Source organism: Eublepharis macularius, chromosome 3 (genome assembly GCF_028583425.1).
Source record: "Eublepharis macularius isolate TG4126 chromosome 3, MPM_Emac_v1.0, whole genome shotgun sequence".
Lineage (NCBI taxonomy): Eukaryota > Metazoa > Chordata > Lepidosauria > Squamata > Eublepharidae > Eublepharis > Eublepharis macularius.
The window spans coordinates 134925205-134945467 of record NC_072792.1 but is presented as its reverse complement, the minus strand read 5'-3'; the positions used below and the strand labels follow the sequence as shown (position 1 = coordinate 134945467).

At 44.0% G+C, this 20263-nt stretch overlaps 1 protein-coding gene across 1 annotated transcript in view; it reads left to right on the top strand.

Annotated features, from left to right (window-relative positions):
- PLCXD2 (phosphatidylinositol specific phospholipase C X domain containing 2) overlaps positions 1-20048 on the top strand; it is a 44661-nt gene extending 24613 nt beyond the window's left edge. The window contains exons 2-4 of the mRNA XM_054974350.1: positions 1744-2204; positions 5498-5739; positions 19898-20048. Of these exons, the coding sequence (XP_054830325.1) occupies positions 1744-2204; positions 5498-5739; positions 19898-20048 (854 nt within the window). The remainder of the gene's footprint in view (positions 1-1743; positions 2205-5497; positions 5740-19897) is intronic.
- Positions 20049-20263: the final 215 nt, after the last annotated feature.

Genomic DNA, 20263 nt, shown 5'->3' with positions numbered 1-20263 from the left:
TTTGTATTACAGTTTCAGCATCACAGAAAATGAATCTACCATTCTTTTCCACCTAATTCTAACGACAATGTTGATGTTCTGAACCGATGCTTGGAGTGGGTAGAATGTTGCTGCTAGATTGCTGATTGGATCCAGCTATCAGGAGTATGTGACCCTGATATTACAGCAACTGCACTGGCTACTGTTTCAATCCCAAGCTCATTCAAGCTGCCGGTTCTGTATTTTAAAGCCCTACATGGCTTGGGACCTGGGTATCTGAAGGAGCATCTTCTCTTGTATGTTTCTGTGCGGAAGTTAAGATCACATTGAGAGACTCTCCTGACTGTCTCATCTACCAAAGAAGCTCAGTTGATGAGTACATGGGAGAAGGCCTTTTTTGTGGCAGTCCCATGATAGTGGAACTCTCTTTCCAGGAAGGATCCCTGACCACCCTTAGTCTCTAGCTTCAGGAGGAAAATGAAGACTGCTTTATTTAGGACAGCTTTTTAATGTATTTTAACTGTCTTTAATTCTGTTTTTGTTGTTTTTTAATATATTTACATTGTTTATATTTTAAGCTGTAAGCTGCCTTGAGCACCTTTGGAGGAAAAACGGCTAATGTTTTAAATTTTAAAAAATCATTGCTTGTTAGACTCCTAATGCCATGTGGGATTTTATTCTTGGACAATGTTGCACTGGAATATCACAGACTCTCATTTTATAGGAAAGTGTAACTTGAAGACCATGGGGCTGTTAACTTCATGGTGGACCCATGCACTGGGAGAATGAAAAGTTGTATTGCTGCACTGTGTGTACAGATATTTCCATCATTCCCCTGAACATAGCATACTTCTGATCAGGCTGATAAAAAAAAGAAGCAGAAAGGCAATCAATTTATTTAGGAAGTTTTTGTTCTTCCTTTCCAGAATCCTACTCAGTGTAGCAATGGGATTCATACGGTAGCATTTTTGGAATGCCAGGTACTTCAGGACTAGGTTTACAAAAATGTAAAACCTAAAAAAAACTAAGTTGTTGTTACGTTGTCTTGTAACCCAAGAGCATGCCCAAGTGCATAAAGCCAAACAAAAAGAGACACTAACGTGTTTTGTTTCAATGATTACAACACCCCATGAGTTCAACCAGAGAAAAGCAAGTTGCTGTAGAACAAGTTGCTCTCCCCTCACACCAGGGTCTCAGTTTGAATCATACTTTGGAAGTTCCACGCACAGAAATCTCAGGACATTTCTGGTGACACATAGAAGACAGGAAGACTTTGTAACATGTGAATAAGCCATTAGATTGGAATAAATGCATCTGATTGCACTGTGTGATTTCCCCAAGATGGGTTGTTTTGTTTATTTATTTAGTTATAATCCACCTTTCTCACTGAGATTTAAGGCAGATAACATAATGTTAAGTCAGTTCAAATCAACAGGATTAGATGAGGAGACATCTAATAAACAATATAATAGAGCTAGCATTTCAGAAATCTGAAACAAGGCATATATATATTAAACATGTCATATTAAACAGCGCAAGAAATGGTTTTACATAAGTAGAGATACAATGTAGTGAAAGCAATATAAAAATATATAGCAACCAATAATATATATTAGTGGTACTGTTTACCAAAGTGGCTTACAACAGCAACTCACACACAGAACCAAGCAATGTAAATGAATCAACCAAACCACTGGCTCATCTAATAAAATAGTATTGCCTTACTTTTATATAATAAAATAATATTGCCTTTCTTTTTTATAGGATCACATGACTCTTTCAGCTACTGGGTTGATGAGAAATCCCCTGTGGGGCCAGATCAAGCCACAACCATTAAACGGTTAGCTAAAATTTCTTTAGTAAAGAAGCTAATGAAGAAGTGGTCAGTGACACAAAACCTGACATTCAAGGAGCAGCTTGAAAGTGGAATCCGCTACTTTGACCTTCGTGTATCTTCCAAACCAGGTGAAGCTGGACAGGAGATCTACTTCATACATGGCCTGTTTGGAATCAGAGTATGGGATGGGCTGATGGAGATAAACACCTTCTTAACGTATCACCCAACGGAAGTGATCTTCCTGGATTTCAACCATTTCTATGCTATGGATAATGCCCATCACGTGTACCTGGTCAGCAGGATCCAAGAAGTATTTGGATTAAGGCTTTGCACAAAGGAGTGTGTAGAAAATGTGACATTGAACTACCTCTGGGAAAAGAAACAGCAGGTAGAAAGTAGCTTATGTTTAATTGGGTTTAGAACCAAAATTCTATAAAGTGGGTTGTATCCAGACTGTATTTTCCATCAGCTGCATGGAAGCTTTCATGCCTCCCCTTCTCACTGCAGCCAACTAATCTCTCTAAAATCCTGTGGGGTAAGAGGCCCTAAAGAATGACATGAAGAGGATCTACAGCAGGAAGAGGGGATCAGTGGAAATCCAGTAATTTAGATGGCTATTACAATTGTAAGAAGGGTTTTGTTTGTGGTAATATGTTGTTCAGAGAATTGATTACAAAACCTTCAAATACCCCATTTTTTAGTGTTACAGTGTCTGTTAAAGTGGCAAAATTTGTTTTGGAAGTGAAGATTCTTGATTTCTCTTAAATGCAGCTAATCATCGAACAAAGGTACTCAGTGACTTCATTTCTCATTAAAATATAACATACGCATTTCATCCTATGTGGACTTTATTTATTTACTTATTTATGTCATTTACAGTCTGCCTTTCTCATTGAGAGTCAAGGCAGATTACAAAGTGTGAGATTAGTACAGTCAGTTTCAAGTACATTTCCATAAACAATTCCATCGGGTAAATAAACACAATTTTACAAAGACATAGCATTAGTAAGAATCCAATACAGAGTTGAAGAAATGCTGAAACAGAACATAGGCAATTCTAGGGCTGAAATTAGACTGCATGAAGCACAGGTAGCTCATAGGAGTACATATTTAAGACAACAGGCAGCAGTACATAAGGCAACACAGTGGTGAAATCTATGGTCCTTAATTCATTAGCGAAGCATCTGAGAGCCCCTCCCTACAATACAAAAGCCTTTTTGTATTGTAGGGAACATGAACAATGAACAATAATCATGAACAATGACTTTTCCTATTTTTTCAAGACAAAGTGAACTGTTTAGTGTCACACACTGTAACAAATGGAGATGATTCAATACATAATTATAAATAAATATGACTCCACCTTAAATGTGCATTAGTGAATTCATGTCAGGATCCTTATTTTCTCTGTTTATCAAAGAGAAAATGAAGCTTAACTTTGAACATGGTGTATTACCTGGAATACACTGACTATAACGTCTAAATTATCCTTACCAGTAAACTGAAGGCCTTCCCCCTCAATATAACCAAACTGATGGAAGGCGAACAACTTTTTTTTTCTCTTGTGGGGGGAGGAGTAATTTTTCTTAGTGTGATTTTCTGGTGTGAAACTGTTCCCCTTGCATCAGTTTGGTTATATGGGGGGGGGGCTGTTTACTTCTAGTGGCAAGAGTGTCCCAGCTTCATATGGTTTTGTGTATTTTAAATTAAAGTAAAGTAAATTAAATTTTTCTTAGTGTGATTCTCTGATGGGAAGGTTGTTCCTCATAGGGAACAATGGAGATTGGTGGTGGATAATGGCCCCCTCTTGGGGGAGGGGTCATAACATGGATCCCTGAAGTCAATCTTTCTGAAACTTGAGTAGTCATGGGAGGAGGGTAAGGAAAGGGACCCCTGCAGGTTTGGTCATTTTGCTTGCAAAATGCCTATGACTCCCCCTAGTTTCCCTATAAGAAACAATAGAGGTTGGCAGTGAATAAGGGCATCTTCTTTGGGGGGGCATAACATGATCCCCCGAAGTTCAATCTCCCTGAAACTTGGGTGGTTGTGAGAGAAGAGTTATGAGAGGGTCTCCTGCAAATTTGGGATTATTAGGGAAGAAAATGGCTTTGCTTTGGGATTCAGGTTTTCCCGATTTTTTTTCAAAAATATTTTGGGGGTGCACACCCCTACATCCAATGCTGTTTTATAGTTCCTCTGACAGACTGTTTCTGCTTGACCTATCCATCTCGCTGTTTTACATCCTGTAAAACCCTATAAACTTGTCATCTGTGAATGCTATTTTTCATTTCCATAAGCTCCAGTCAGCTGCTTTCCTCCCACACTTTACAAGTATAGAATATCACTCTTCTCCTTGCACTTAAGGTTTTTTTTGGGGGGGGGGTTGTGTTCCTAAGGCAGGTCAGGGTATTAGAAGCATGTGCTAAAGAGGCCCTACTTAGTGGCAGTAGTTGGACACAGCTGCTTAAAAATTGACTCATACTAAATACAGAAAGAGAAGGATGGTGACATGGTATAGCCTGGTCTCAGAACCTAAGCAGGGTCAGTACTTCAATGGATTACACCAAGGAGAAGACTGCAGAGGACGGCACTGGCAAACCACCTCTGCTTTTCACTTGCCTTGACAGCCCTTTGCTGGGGTCACCCCAAGTTGATTGTGAGTGTGACTTGATGGCACATATACTCACAAATCCAGAAAAAGAAACAAAATCACATCACATTATTTTTCTTCTTCTCAGAATGCAAGTGCTGCAGTCTAACATCTACAGCCATCAAGCTATGACCCTCCCTGTATCCAACATCAGAGGCTAGCATGACAGGGTCTTAAGATCCGGACCTGGAAAAATGGCTTTTTTCTCATTGTGTGATTTTTTGTAATGTCTGCCTGATGAAGGGCACTATAGAACTTGAAAACTTGCACAATGTTTTATGCCATTTGGGTTTCCCCCCTCCCAAAGGTATTACATGATTTTGTTTCCCTTTATACATGATCAACCAAAGTGTATCCCAGCAAAATACAGATATTCATAAACTGCTAGTTGTAGCGAGTTGTTTTGTTTCTCATGTTTCACCAACCACAGAGGCTGGCAGTGCAATCCTTTGCAAGCCCATCATAGATCAATTTGCTTATTTTAGAGTAACTGCATAGGATTGCACGGTTAGAAACTGATTCTGTTGCACTCGTTTAGCCCATTGTCCTGTGAACAACCAATCCAGAAGTGCCTAGCTTAAATGTTATCTTAGAAATGAACTCACAAGGTGGCCTTTTAGGAAAGCTACTCTCATCTGCAAATGCCATCTAACATTTTTAATAGTATTTGCTTTAAACACTTTAAATCTTAATTAGTGGGAGCATGTAAAAATAATATGATTATTAACTCTTAACACTTTTTCTCATTGCTCAAATTACATCTGCAATTTTGTAACTGTTACGTAGACTGGGAAACAGTGATGTTCTTAAAGCCACCTTGGGCAATCATGGCAGCAGTGAGATTCATTCTTCTGGCCCCTTGCCTTTAATCTTTATGCTTCCCCTCTTATTTCCATGTAGACACCAAGGCAATAAGGCCTTTTTCTTGCCCAATTATAGAAAGAAATGCCAGTGAGGAATATATGAAAACAGAAATATGTTTGGGACAATGGTTCTGATGTTTTGCACATTTTTTTCTTGATTTTTTTCAGGTGCTTATTTTCTACCATCATCCTCTCTATGAAGAATACCCCTTTCTGTGGCCAGGGAATAAAATGCCAGCACCATGGGCAAATACAACCAATGTACATAAACTGTTACAGTTCTTAGAGACCACCCTTGGTGAGAGAGCAAAACATGGAACTTTTCATGTTTCTCAAGCTATTCTTACTCCAAGGGTCAAAACTATTGCACGGAATCTCATCCGGGGCCTGAAAAACACACTTGTTCACAGGTTAGTGTCTCCTTAGATTTCAGTGAGATCTTGTTGACTTGCTCATTTTATCAATATATATAAAAAACTTAAGTTCCACACGCTTTGTGTCCAACAGAAGCAAAGCCCAAGCAATTGCATTCATTTGCATCACTTGTTACCTTTTCATCTTCCATCATTTTCAGCCACAATGTTCCCTCTAAACTGTGCAGTGCTGTGAGCAAAAAATCTACTTCAATAACGTGCATTAAAGTTGTGAGCACCCCCCTCTTTTAAATGTATTTCAGTCAACAAACATACAAATCACCAGAAAATAATTTGTATTGTTTCTTGCATAGAGCAGGCTACATCTTATATGAAGGCTATTTCCTAGGGGGGGAAAGGAAGAACGCAAAGACACGGGAATGCACCACTAGTGTGCACTGATGAGATCAGGGAGCCTCAGAAAAACTGCCAGCTTTTCTCACCCCATGGTGCAGTTTTTCTATGAAAATGACAGTTTACCCATATTTCTATTTAAAAAGAGAACTAGAGGACAGTGCTCTTGCCCTTTAATAGAGGCTTAATATATGTAAATAGCATGGAGGGAAATAACATCACCTTGTGCTTGCTGCAGATCAAACTGAAATTAAAGAGACCAGTTTAAAAGTTGGTAACCATATTTCCTGGATATTACTGATCCCAGCAAGATTACTGGGGGGAAGGTGCCCTGCTTCCTGTCTTGGGAATACAGCATTATCTTGCATGGCTGCTTTAGGACTGGCTCACATATTCCTCAGTGGATGGCTACAACATCAAGTGGTGACTTCAATGAGATCAAACACCACATACAGAATTTGCTTTATCATCTCAGATGGAATTTCATACATTCTGCTGCAAGCTACCAAGAGCTAAAATAGGCCTGTTTTTGGACTTGGAAGTTTTTGGACTTGGGCTTCCTTCAAAGCACTTCCTCAGGATGGCATACACAATTCTCCCTTCCCCATGCTATCCTCATAATACTCCATAGAGAAGGGTTAGGCTGAAAGAGTATGACTGGCCCAGGGTCACTTGGTGAGCTTCATGGCTAGGAATTCTAAACATTATACCACACTGATCTTCACATGAGGCAGAATGTGATGGCAGAATGGGCAGGACTTCTGTTAATGGGGAGAGTCACCGTTTTAATTATCCACTACAGAAGAACTCCTGGCAATTTTTTTTAAAAAGTACAATCAGGGAGAAAAGATTTATTTTAGCCTTTTCCACTCACAGGAAATGTACTTTGAATGGTGAAAGGTAGAGATCTGCTCTGTATCACAAATCCTGGTGCTGGGATGGAGAGACAACGCAAGTGCCCACTCGCCACCGTGGCCTCCTCCAGCTCCTGCTGCCAGGACAGAGAAGCCATGCGGGCACCTGCCAACCCACCTGCCACTGTGGCTGCTGTGGCCACAATTACCTATGTCTCCTCCAGCTCCCGTTGCCAGATAGGCTGCTGGGTGGGCCTGGAGGAGGGGCCACTCGGCTGTCCACCCACCACTGCCTCCTTCTGTGGATCCCAGCACCAGGACTGAGAGGTCGCTCAGTGGGCATGGCAGAGAGGGAATTTCTTGGCGCCGGAGCTGCACCAGCCTTCCAGGTGGGCCTGCCGTGCGCTGCGCTTCTCAGCTGTGTGCTGAGTAGTGGAAATTTGTGCGTGATTGCGCACAAGGGCACCTTAGCGGGAACACTAGCTACCACCATTTCTCCCCATCACAATTTAGTGTGTAAACTCCCCTTCTCTCTCCTGCCTTGCCTATCCTGCTGAAGTACTTTGCACTCTTTGAAAAGCTACTCCTGAGTATGGAGGACCCTTGAAAGTTGTCATTAGATACAGGATAAGAAAGGGCAAATCAGCAGGAATTTCTGTCGTCTGTTTCATGAGCTGAAGGGAAAGTTTGGATCCAACTCAATATTTCACTCCAATTTCATGTCTGGATTTTAAATCCAATCAACGTGTTTCATCATTAGAACGAAATATCTAAAGATGTACTGGTAATTCTGTGTCACATTACATTTGCCTAATGTTGCTGAATTTGGTGAGCTTAAGCAAGCGAACATGCTTACAAAAAGAATTCTTCAAGATGAACAAATGTGTTGTGGCAGTAGAGCAAGCAAGGTGCTGACCAGAGCACCAAAATCATTAATGCACCATGTTGCTGCCACCTAAAGACCAAAATAAGTACTGTAGTTACTTTATCTTAAAACATTACATACTAAAGGCGTTATTTTAAGAGGTAATAATTTTTATATTGTTTTGGCTTACATTTTACGCATAGGTTAACTACAGAGAAAGTCAGGATTGAAATGTTTCAGATATAAATAATTTGATACACTTTACAATAACCAATGAATTCTTTCATTACAGATATTACTAGATTAAAGCCTTCAGCCTTAGTTGTGCTAATCTAACAACTAGCTAGCTAAAGCTTTTGCAACAGGAAGAATTTAATAGCAAACTCAAGAAAAGGTTTAGAGTGTTCAGAATATCTCTGGCTGTTACACATAATCTGCAATTAATCTGCCACAATTCACTGCTGCTTTCCAAAGTTGACTAGCTTGGCAGCTTTAGACACTAGATGGCACCAAAATGTTATTTTTCCCTAATAAACAAATGAATTTTTGAGTGTCACTCATCAATCTAAAAATTGCTTATCTAGTCACTACACATAAAGCCCATCATCAATCCCAAGGCATGAGTATGTAAAAATATTTTTTTCTAAAACCTTCACAAAAATGTACACTATTGTACCAACAATAACAATTCCTTCTCCTTACCTTTTTCTGTAGCTCTTCCTTCCTATCCTAGTTCTATTTTTTGCTGAAAATATGTTGAATATAAATACAAGCCATATTTGAACATGGTGACCCACAAATTGTTTACTTCATGTGGAGATAGACTTGTAAGGGGGAATGAAGACAAAACCTTTGGACTATTGACATTTGTTAGCCGCAATACTGAGAATGCGGCTCTCCCAGCGCGGCAGAACGCCGCTTAAGCTGGGAGCCGTCCTTTGGAGCCCCGCCCGGTGGAAAGGAGACAGTCTCCCTTCCCGGGCATCCAGGGCTTTGCTGGGGGGGGGCGGAGCCTTGAGCCGTTACTGGCTGCTCCGCCCTTACCCAGCCTCAGTCTCTTCGATCGCTCGGAGAGGCAGGAGGCTTTTTGCTCCAGGCTTCCCCGAGCATCGAAGGGTAGGCCCACTGCAGCAACAGCTGCTCGTCAGGAGGGCCTTGGAGCAGCGAAAGCAGTCAGCTCTTGGAGGCTGTCGGAGGCGGCTGGCGGCTGCAGCGCACAATACAGGCCAGGGCTTCAGGGCCTGTTGGGGCTAGAGTAATTGAGCAGTTTAATTGAGCAGGCTGGTGGGGCACTGGGGTGGCAGGCAGCAGGGCTGTATTGGAGGGACTTTGGCCCAACTTGGGTGTGGTCGTTCCCCTTAATAGTTGTCTTGGAGAGAGTGGGTGGTGAGAGCCCTCTCCCCCCCCACTCACACATAAATCCCTCTTCCTGCCATAAGCCTGTTTGTTTCCATTTAGCCTCCCCCCCCCCCCCGGCAAGAAGTAAAATAAGGTAATTTAAAAAACAGAGCCAGTGTTCTTCACTTTGGCTTACTGGTAAAGCAGCACCTAAGCCTATATTCTTGTGGGCCATAAAAGAGGGCCTATCTCTGCCTGATAGCCATTCTGTTAGCAGGCAGATTTGCTCAGGGCTGTGCTCAGCGCCATCTTTTGGTGGAGAAGTGCTGGTGGCCTGTTTCTGCCTGGCAGCCATTCTGTTGGCAGGCAGATTTGCTCAGGGCTGTGCTCGGCGCCATCTTGTGGTGGAGAATTACTGGTGGCCTGTTTCTGCCTGACAGCCATTCTGTTGGCAGGCAGATTTGCTCAGGGCTGTGCTCGGCGCCATCTTGAGGTGGAGAATTACTGGTGGCCTGTTTCTGCCTGACAGCCATTCTGTTGGCAGGCGGATTTGCTCAGGACTGTGCTCGGCACCATCTTGTGTGGCAGCTTGGTACTGCTCCTGGCAATTGCTACTTTTGCTGGGGCTTAGTGCTACCTGTCAGGGCTAGCGTCAACAGTTGGTTAAGGGGTAAAGCTGTGAGCCAGTCCAACACATTATTAACGGCTGCCATGTCATCATTTGGGAATGTTTATGCTGCCCAGAAAAGGGGGTGACCCATCAATGGGGAAGTGGCCCGTAAACGGCCAGTGCCGCAGAACCCTACTCGGGCTCTGTCTCCCTCAGACGAGGATGATGGCCCAGGCAGGCAGGAACTTATGGAGCGCATTGTTGCTCTTGAGAGGGCTAGGAGTGGTACAGCATCAGCTATTGCACCTGTTCAGCCACACAAGGGTGCTAAAAGAATTACAATTGCTGCCTTTAATAAGGATTTTGCCTCTTGTCTTTCTGCCCTGGATGGAGTATCAGGAGTGGTGGCAAGTGATGGAGGCAGCAGCCAGGACCATCCAACATCAACTGAGAGTGTGGCTGACATTGACCAGGAATGGTCAGCTGACAGTGGGCAAGTTGCCATAGCAGTGGAACGACCCATGCCTGACGGTACGGATCCTTTGCCCAAGCAGAGTGCCACTTGGCCCTGGGGCTCTTTGGGGCAGGTAGCTGCTACCGGCGCTCCTGCATCTTCTGTTCTGGAGACATGCTTGGTTGGCCTTCTGCAGGCCTAACTATTTGGCCTAGTTATGCCAGACGCTCCTTGCACCTCCAGCAGGTGCAAGTACTGCCTGTACCGGGCTGTGCTACCAGTTGGGATGGATAGGCCTTCCCTCTGTCTGTGACTGGATGGCCTTTTGGTTATGGCAAGCAGATGGGCCTGGCCCCTTATGGACCCCAGGGATATGGCATGGTTCCTTATAGGACACTTCCCCCAGGAGACATGGCATTGCCTGCGGGGGCGGGGAGAATATACAAAGGGTTAGTACATGGATGACTTTACCCTTCTCTTCAGGGAACTGGAGAAGAAGGATATAGATGATCTGTATGATAGGGATAAGGAGAAGATCCGCTGTAGGCAGATTGGTGCAGGTCATGGCCCTTACCAAGTCCAACCTCAAAAATAGGAGCGAGAGTGATCATATGATTATTCTGCCCTCTCAGGGTTCAGGTTCCCGCACTTCTGCGGGGCAGCAGGTTTAAATATGGCTGCTTTGTTGGGACTTCATGTCCGAGGAACTTTGCAACAAAAAAGTGGGCAAGTATATGCATGACTGCCCTGCATGCATGGGAACCCACCCATAATCTGCCTGCCCCAAAGGAAGACAGGGTGGGAAATGCTTTGGGGGCAGTGGTGGCCAACAAGGGCCTGGCAAAGGGGCCCAGCCCAGTAAAGCTGAGGGTACTTGAACGGTTTCTTCAGGTCTACCCACGGCGCAGGGTGCTGACTATTCGTCCATTGTTTAAATGACTTTTTGATGTCTGGGCCAGCTGGCATGGGGCAGTGTGCCAGGCTTTTGGCAGGGGTCATGGAGTGTTCAGAGGAACTGGAGGTTCCTTTAGCTTATGAGAAAACCGAGAGACCATTTGTTGTCATAGCATTCTTGGGAATAGAACTGGACACAGTACAACAGACCTTAAGGTTGCCCCTAGAGACGGTGTTAGATCTTGGGCTCGATTGGAGGGCTGCTTGAGTGGAGCCTAGATATCTCTCCTTGAGTTGCGGCAATTAGTTGGCCATTTAAACTTTGCCTGTAAGGCAGTTGCGCCTGGGAGGGCTTTCCTCAGGTGGCTGTATGATGCTATGAGGGCCTTACGGTTGCCCCATCAGTGTTTAAGAATTAATAAGGGCAGGCGGGATGACCTTTTGGTGTGGAAGGAATTCCTTTACACCGTTAATGAGGTGACTTTTTGGAGGGAGGAGCTTTTGCTAGAAGCTGAACTTCAAGTCACCTCTGATGCCTCCTGGTCTACAGGCTTTGGAGTCTTTTTTAGGGGGCATTGGTGTGCTGACCAATGGCCCGCTAATTGTGTAGCCCAGGGATTGTCCGCAGAACTTACGTTTTTGGAGTCCTTTCCCTTGTTAGTGGCTGTGTGGCTTTGGGGATCACACACTTTTGGTCTGACAACTTGGCTGTCATGCACGTGGTCAAAACCATGGCATCTAGATCCCCCAGGGTGATGAGGCTGGTAAGGGCCCTTACATTGAAATGTGTGCAGATGAACATTTTGTTCAGGGCCAGGCATGTTCCAGGTGTTAATAACGGTGTGGCAGATGCTTTGTCTTGCCAACAGATGGAACGATTCTGGCAGCTTGCTCCCTGGGTCGACAGGCAACCAGTGAGGATGCCCCAGGAGCTCTGCGAGCTTGGACGGCGGAAGTAAATAGAGCAATCCAGCTGTCCATTGCCCCCAGTACACGCCAGGCCTACGACCGGGTGGTCAGGCAGCTTCACCAGTTCAGGGTGTTGGCGGGGCTCCAGCAGTAGTGGCTCATCCCACCTAAGCACTTGATGCACTTTGTGTAGTGCAGCGGGGCCGGGGCCTTGCATTGAGGTCCATCAGGGGTCAGTTGGCCGCTTTAGCCTTCGCCAGCAAAGCACGTGGCTTACCTGAATTCACGGATGTCTTCAGGATTAGAAAGATGCTGGAAGGCTGGGCCAGGGAGTTAAAAATGCCACGTGACCCGAGGCAGCCCATCTCCCCATCAGTTCTTAAGGGACTGGGGACCGCATGGGCGGAAGTCTGTTGATCAGCGTTTGAACGGAAGCTTTTCCACGCTTCTGCCTTAATGGCATTTTTGGAGCTCTGCGAGTTAGTGAGCTGATGGCCTCATCGCGTACAGACGCGTCTGGCCAGGCACTGAATGCCCGGGACATTAAATTTGTTGGGGATGAAGTCTCCATTGGGATCAGACGGTCCAAGACTGACCAGCGACAGCAGGGGAGCCCCTTGCTTTTGGACCCCTGCTCTGAGTACGAGCTGTGCCCTGTTAAGGCCCTCAAGGAATATGTCATGCTTCGTGGGGATGACCAAGAGGTTTTATTCCGCCACGAAGATGGGGCCCCACTGACTAAATATCAGTTTGGGCGGTGACAGAGAGGGCACTTAAGAATCTTGGCTTGTCAGGAGTCATGTTTGGAACCCAGACTGACCAGCGGCAGCGGGGGAGCACCTTGCTTTTGGGCCCCTGCTCTGAGCAGGAGCTGTGCCCTGTTAAGGCCCTCAAGGAATATGTCACGCTTCGTGGGGATGACCAAGGGGTCTTATTCCACCACGAAGATCAGGCCCCACTGACTAAATATCAGTTTTGGGCGGTGACAGAGAGGGCACTTAAGACTATTGGCTTGTCGGGGGTCAAATTCGGAACCCACTCCTTCCGGATTGGTGCGGCCTCCACAGCAGCTGCTATGGGATACCCTCAGCAGGCGATTCAGAGAGTGGGCAGGTGGCGGTCAAGGGCGTTTCAGTCCTATGTCCAGCCCCTGCCGCAGTTTTAAATAGCAAACTACTTGTTCTTTCCTCAGGTGCCGTGTCGGGCCAGGAGAGGAAGAGAATCCTGATTTGTGGCCACAGCATGGTGTTCTGGGCGGCCAATCAAGCCAAGAGAACACAGTTTGGATCCCAGCTGGGCCTGAGCGCTGTGGCCACGGTGGATTGGCAGAGCAGGCGTGGTCTCAGATGGCCTGGCCTGCTGCCTCTCCTGTTTAGGGGACGGAAAGGTCCTCCCCCACACATTGTGGTCATTCACCTGGGTGGTAATGACCTGGGGCTGGTACAGGGCAGGGCCCTGTCGATGCAGGTAGCTGAGGACCTTGAATACATAAGCAGCCGGTGGCTGGGTGTGCTTATAGTATGGTCGGAGATGCTACAGCGGAGGGTTTGGCGGGAGGCCTTTGACACGAGGGCAATAGATAGGGCCCGACGCAAGGCTAACCACGCCATTAAGAGGTCCTTGGGGCAAGGCTTGGGTATTTATTTGCCACACCCCAAGATTAGGGCCGAGTTTGCCCACCTCTACAGAGGAGATGGTATCCACCTGGCACCTGAGGGCAATGATATTTTCCTAGATGACCTGCGGCAAGGGCTTTGGGTGGCTCTAGGCCACCTGTGGGGCGCGAGGGTCTAAGCAGAGGCTTGACCCTTGCGGTGGCAGGAGATTTTGGGAATAGGGTGCGGGCCGGTGAGCCCCTCTGGCATTTTCCCCATGCGTGGGGTGCAGGGTCTGCCAGGACGGCGGGATGCTTTTGACGGCTCCTTGCTAGGAGGGCAGGCGCCTGAGGGGATCCCCAGGAGCAAGGCCTAACCTCATGCTTGACGGCTGGGGCGTAAAGGGTGCTTGAGGGGGGATCCAAGGCCTGGCTGCCGGGTTCCAGCCATTCATGAGATGGCCTATACCCGGGGCAGGGGGGCTCGCCCAGACAGGCAAGGCGGTGGTCAGTGGTATGACCCCAGGGCTTGACCTGTACCGCTTAGTTAGCTCTTGCCGTGCATTACGTTATGGTCATTTAATAAACGGCCCTTTATTCCAAGCCTGTGTCTGTCTCTTCCTTCCGGCTGGGGTTACAAAGAAATGGAACACTGGTGTTTTTTTTAAAAAAAATTTATTGGATGGGTCATTATATCAATTCACACATACAACACATTATTTTGTCTCCCCCATATAATAATATCCCCACCCTTTCCCCCCCTTTTCCGTTGACTTCCGACAGTTTTCCATTCCCTTCATCTAATTTACATTAGTACCTTTTAGTACATAATCCTTAACCATCCTAGACCCTATATAACATAGTTATCTAATAACATATAATATATTCTAACAATATATACCATATATTTAATACTATATAGTATCTAGTATATTCTAGTAATAAATCATATATTCTGTTACATATACACTCTCTACAATCATAATCTATAATAGTATAATCTATAATATTCCATGTCCAAAATAATATATATCTACTATACCATGTTTATAACATTCAAAATTATTGTTATTTTCAATATTACTTTAATATATATTGTCTCATTTTTTCCTCTTACAACTTAAATTAGGCGTTTATTATAATGTCCTTCAAGATATCATAATCTGGTGTATCGTATAATCCTACCCTATAGATCCTGTCTTACATTATAACAAAATGTATTATAACAAAATACATCACTATAACATGGTATATTATCACAAACTATATTATTCTTTTCCAATATAATATTAAAATTTCTATCTCTATATTCAGTTAAAGTAACAGATCACTATCCTCCCCTTAAAAAGTATCCAAAGACCACACCTTCCCTTTAATGTCCCACTTTTTCTCCATATAATTCTTAAATTTCTCCCAACTTATTATATATTCTTCCGCAACTTCTTCTCGTAATTTCCTCATAAGTTTGTCCATTTCCACCAAATTCAATGTCTTCAAGATCCAATCTTCCACCGATGGTATCTCCTTTGTCTTCCACAACTGTGCATATAGTATCCTAGCCACTGTAGTCATATAAAACACCATTATCCTGTCCATTTTATCAAATTCTTCAAGGTTCATACATAACAATAGCAATTCTGGGTTTTTAACAACATTTTTCTGCAATATATCTGACATAGCGTCTACTATTTCCCCCCAGAACTGTTTAGCTTTTTCGCGCGTCCACCGCATATGGTAAAAAGAACCTTCATGTTTCCCACATTTCCAACATTTATCTGACATCTGACTGTTTCCCTTAGCTAACTTTTTTAGCGTAAGATACCATCTATAAATCATTTTATACACATTTTCTCTTTTCGTGGTATGTGTTGATATCTTTATGGTATCCTTCCACAATTTCTCCCAAGCTTCCATCAATATATCCTTATTGCAATTTATTGCCCATTTTACCATTTGAACCTTAACTATCTCGTCTTCTGTAAACCATTTCAACAAAATTTTATACACTTTAGATATCAATTCCCCCCCCCTTGAAGTAAACACTGTTCCAGCTCTGACTTTTCTGCCCTAAAACCTGCTTTCCTCTGATGAGAATCATACAGATCTTTTATCTGCATGTATTGAAACCAACCATATCGAAATGGCAATTCTTCATTATTTTTAATACTATATAAATTCTGGTCCACACTAAGAATATTCTGATATGTCGTCAACTCCTCTCCTTCATATTCAGTCCTTGGATTGACAACCTCCGCTGGTACAATCCACATTGGTGTTTTTTCATTCAAATATCTCTCATATTTAGCCCATACAGCAAATAGACTTCGCCTCACAAAATGATGCAAAAACATCGTATCAGCCTTAGTCTTTTCATACCGTAGATATGCATGCCATCCAAAGGTTTTATTGTACCCTTCCAATGTCAATGGTTTATGGTTTTCCAACAGCATCCAATCCTTCACCCAAACTAAGCATATGGCTTCATAATATAATTTCAGATTTGGTAGCTGTAGTCCACCTCTCTCCTTTGCATCATATAACACCTTCATCTTAACTCTAGGCTTTTTCCCTGCCCACACAAATGTTAACATTTTCCTTTGCCATTTTTCAAATTGCTTATTGTCTTTCACTGTTGGAATTGTCTGCATTAAAAAGATTATCCTTGGTAGGACATTCATCTTAATTGCGGCAATACGACCCAACCATGACAAATTTAACCTTTTCCAAACCATCATGTCTTTATCTATTTGCTGCCATAACTTTTCATAATTATTCTTGAATAAATCAATATTTTTTGCAGTCAACTCAATACCTAGGTACCTTGTTTTATGAACCACTTCACAATCTGTTATCTTCATTAACTCTTGCTGTTGTTGTTTAGACATATTCTTACAAAGCAGTTTAGATTTCTTTCTATTTATATAGAATCCTGCCAACTCTCCAAATTCTTTTATCTTCCCCAGCATTCTTGGCATATTGAAATGGAACACTGTTGTACTAGGAGCCTGCCTAACCCAGTAGCCTTAGGTCTAGGGTTGCCAGGCCCCCTCGATCTCCCAGCGGGAGATTGAGACCTGGCTGTTACCTGGAGGGGGGGGTGCACGCACAGAGCGCAAGCGTGATGACATCACTGCTGGGAAGTGACGTCACCATGCAGCCTGTTTGGATGCGGATCGGGCCCGTTGTGGGCCCCTGTGGAGCACAGGAGCATTTGCGCCTTAACGGGCCTGATCCGTGCCCATTTTGGCATGGATCGGGTCCGTTTTGGCGTGGATTGGGCCTGTTTTAGGACCCTGTGGAGCGCGGGAGCATTCCTGTGCTCTGCAGGGGCCCACAATGGGCCCAATCTGTGCCAAAACGGGCCCAATCCGCACCAAAATGGGCGCGGATCAGGCCCGTTAAGGCGCAAATGCTCCTGTGCTCCACAGGGGCCCACAACGGGCCCGATCCGCATCCAAACAGGCTGCATGGTGACGTCACTTCCCAGCAGTGACGTCATCACGCTTGCGCTCTGTGCGTTAACGGGCCTGATCCGTGCCCATTTTGGCATGGATCGGGTCCGTTTCGGCGTGGATTGGGCCCGTTTTAGGACCCTGTGGAGCGCGGGAGCATTCCTGTGCTCTGCAGGGGCCCACAATGGGCCCAATCCGTGCCAAAACGGGCCCAATCCGCACCAAAATGGGTGCGGATCGGGCCTGTTTTGGCGCGGATTGGGCCCGTTGTGGGCCCCTGCGGAGCGCAGGAACGCTCCCGCGCTCCACAGGGGCCCCGATCCAGGCCAAAACAGGCCTGATCCTGGCGGTTGCTGTGCGCGGGGGCGTGCAGCACCGCAGGGGGGCGTGCATGGAAGGTGCCCCCCCCCCGCTGGCCAGGTAGGGAGGGGCAGGGGTGGCAGGGTGGGGGCGGGGGATCCCCCTCCCCCACCGGGGGTCTGGCAGCCCTACTTAGGTCACTCCCAGTGTTGTTCAAAATAGTGGCTTAAGTGTCCCAGTGGACTGCAGAAGAGGCAGTCCAATGAGAGGACAGCCACTTAGGCATAATGCTGCTTCTCTTGTTCGGCAAGCATTGTTGGAATGAGGAAGCAGCTCTGATGGTAAAAAATGCAAGTTAACGGCATCTTTAATGTAGAACGTGATTCTCTACAATATATTTCATGGTCAGCATTTAATAGAAAGGTAACATTTTACAAGCAAATTGATCAACAAGCAAATTTTCTCATGACATTTATGGTGGCTTTTTAAATAGAACTAGATAATCTCAATATAAAACATACAGTCTTTGTAAGACCTTGTCACGGACATTTTTAAAGGGTCAGACTGTTCTATCCAGCATTAAAGCACAGTTTCCCATTTTATTTTTATAGAGTTCTAAAGGTGTGGCATATTGTGAAAGCAGAAAATAGGCACAAACAGTCTGTTCAAAGTAGCACTCACAAAATAGCACTGCAAGACAAATATTATTCAGACTTTGTATGTATAGATGTGCCAGAAACTATTTAAAAAGCTTCCTTCATTTGTATTTACATTCATTGTTGTATGTAATAATAGAAAATACACACATGTATTTCCATTCAAAAAGATTTAGTCTTCTTCTCTTTCCCTGTGGCACCCCTGTGATTATTGAATGGGTTGTCCAGCGAAGTGAGGACTGCATCTTCCCTTTTAAAAATCTGTAAGGCAGAACTGTTTCAAAGGCCCTTTGGCAGGGTATGGCTTTTTGGGTACCTCAATTGTCTGAATGTGTCATTTAAATCTATTTACTGTATATTAGAATTTTTTTCTAATTGAGTTTTGGGGAGTTAAATAGTACATAAATAATCACACTTTCTAATTTGTTGTAAGGTGTTTGAGCTGCTCAGATACAAAGCTTAGTGCAGTAGCTGGTTAGGTTGGTTAGGCTAAGAGAATCTCTCTTACCCCATTACTCTGTCTGTTGGGATGCTGGTTAGGGTACCAGGGAAAATGGGGAGGGGGGAGGGCTGTGCTCAGATATCATGAAAAATCTCTGGTTTTCATAATGGGTGAAAATGTGGTGTCATGTTCATGCATTCTTCTCTTTTCTGGGAGTATGATTGGAAGTATCTTAGTATGTAAAACATTTAATGATGGTCCCAATTTGTCACGATGCCTGAACCTTTCAAGTTGGAGCTGGTTTATTCCCTGAAGATGGGAATTGTAAACCATAGATTAATCCAGGTTTAGAAAATCCATCTTGAAGAATAAACCTATTTCAGTTAGTCCAGATTCCTGCATAGCTAAATGGAGTTTACTGAACGTCATAGCTAAATTAAGGATGTCATAGCTAAATGGAGTTAACAGAAGAAGGAAGAGTTCAATCTCCCTGATGCCATGCAGGAGGAGGAAGGAGGTAGCATAGGAGCCTGGCAACAAGCCATATTTGTGCTAATCACAGATAAACCTGTTTGTTTGCAACACCTGAAAAACAGTCTGATTCTCTTCCCATTCATCTAAAAGCTAGAAGGCTGAGTGCTTCAATGGGCAAAAGCAGTGCTGTGCGCAGTATGTGTAGAATGCAGAGAGGAGAGGGAGTGGAGTTTCCTTGCCTCCCTCTGACTTCTCTGAACATTCTAAACCATGAACAAACAAATGTCAATCATTCATTATTTTCCACACCTCCTTCTGTTATCCAGACAAATGAATCAAATGGGGCTTTTCTAGCTGATTTTTTCATCCATTTGGGAATAAAAACACATCATTTTTTTGCATTGAATTCTGCATTTAAAATATTAACTGTTATTTATTTTAGTAAAAATGTATTGCTAAAAATAAAAATGAACAATTTTACCCTCTAATTTTCTGTCCTTTTCAGTTTAGCTTGTAAATAACTCAAGAGTCATAAATACTAGAGATCATCCTCCACGTAACCATATGCTGCTAAAGTCCTTTTTTAATGAAAAATTGCACAAATGAGAAAATACTGGCTTGTTTTCTTCTTTGTTCCCAGACACACAGACACTTGTTGAGATTATCCTGGTGCAATCTAAAGTATGTTTGTAATGGCTGAGGTCATCTAGTGTGGCTGTTGATTTTTCCTTATGAATAGAAGCACAGCAAAGTGTATTATATTAGTATATTAGGTGATTGCCTAGTACTGTCATCCCCCAAAGTGGCCACTCTCCATCAATGTAATGTGTGCTTGATTTGTCAGAACACCTATCTGAGTTAATTTTTCCAGATGTTTAAAGTTGTGTGATATGATACCAACATGTTGATGGTGTGCAAACGGAAGGATTGTGTTACATTTTCCTTTCTTTTCCCTTTAGGAATCTCCCTTTGATACTGAACTGGGTGAAGTCACAGAAACCAGGCATCATGGGTGTTAACATAATTACATCAGACTTCGTGGAGCTGGTTGACTTTGCAGCTTCTGTGATTGCATTAAATGATCTCCTGTTAGAAGAAGGAAAGAGCTAAATAAATCCTGACTTTTAAAAAAAAATCTTTCTGTCATTTTCAGAGATTATTTTTCCTTCATTTAATATGGCCCAGGCATATGGATAACTGTTTCAAACTGCCCTACCCTGTTGCTGTTTTACACAAGGAAATAGGCACAAAACTGCACATGCTGATGGGCTGCACAGTTCTAAATAGGATACTGTGGGTTTTTCTTTGTGGGTTCTCTGCCTGTG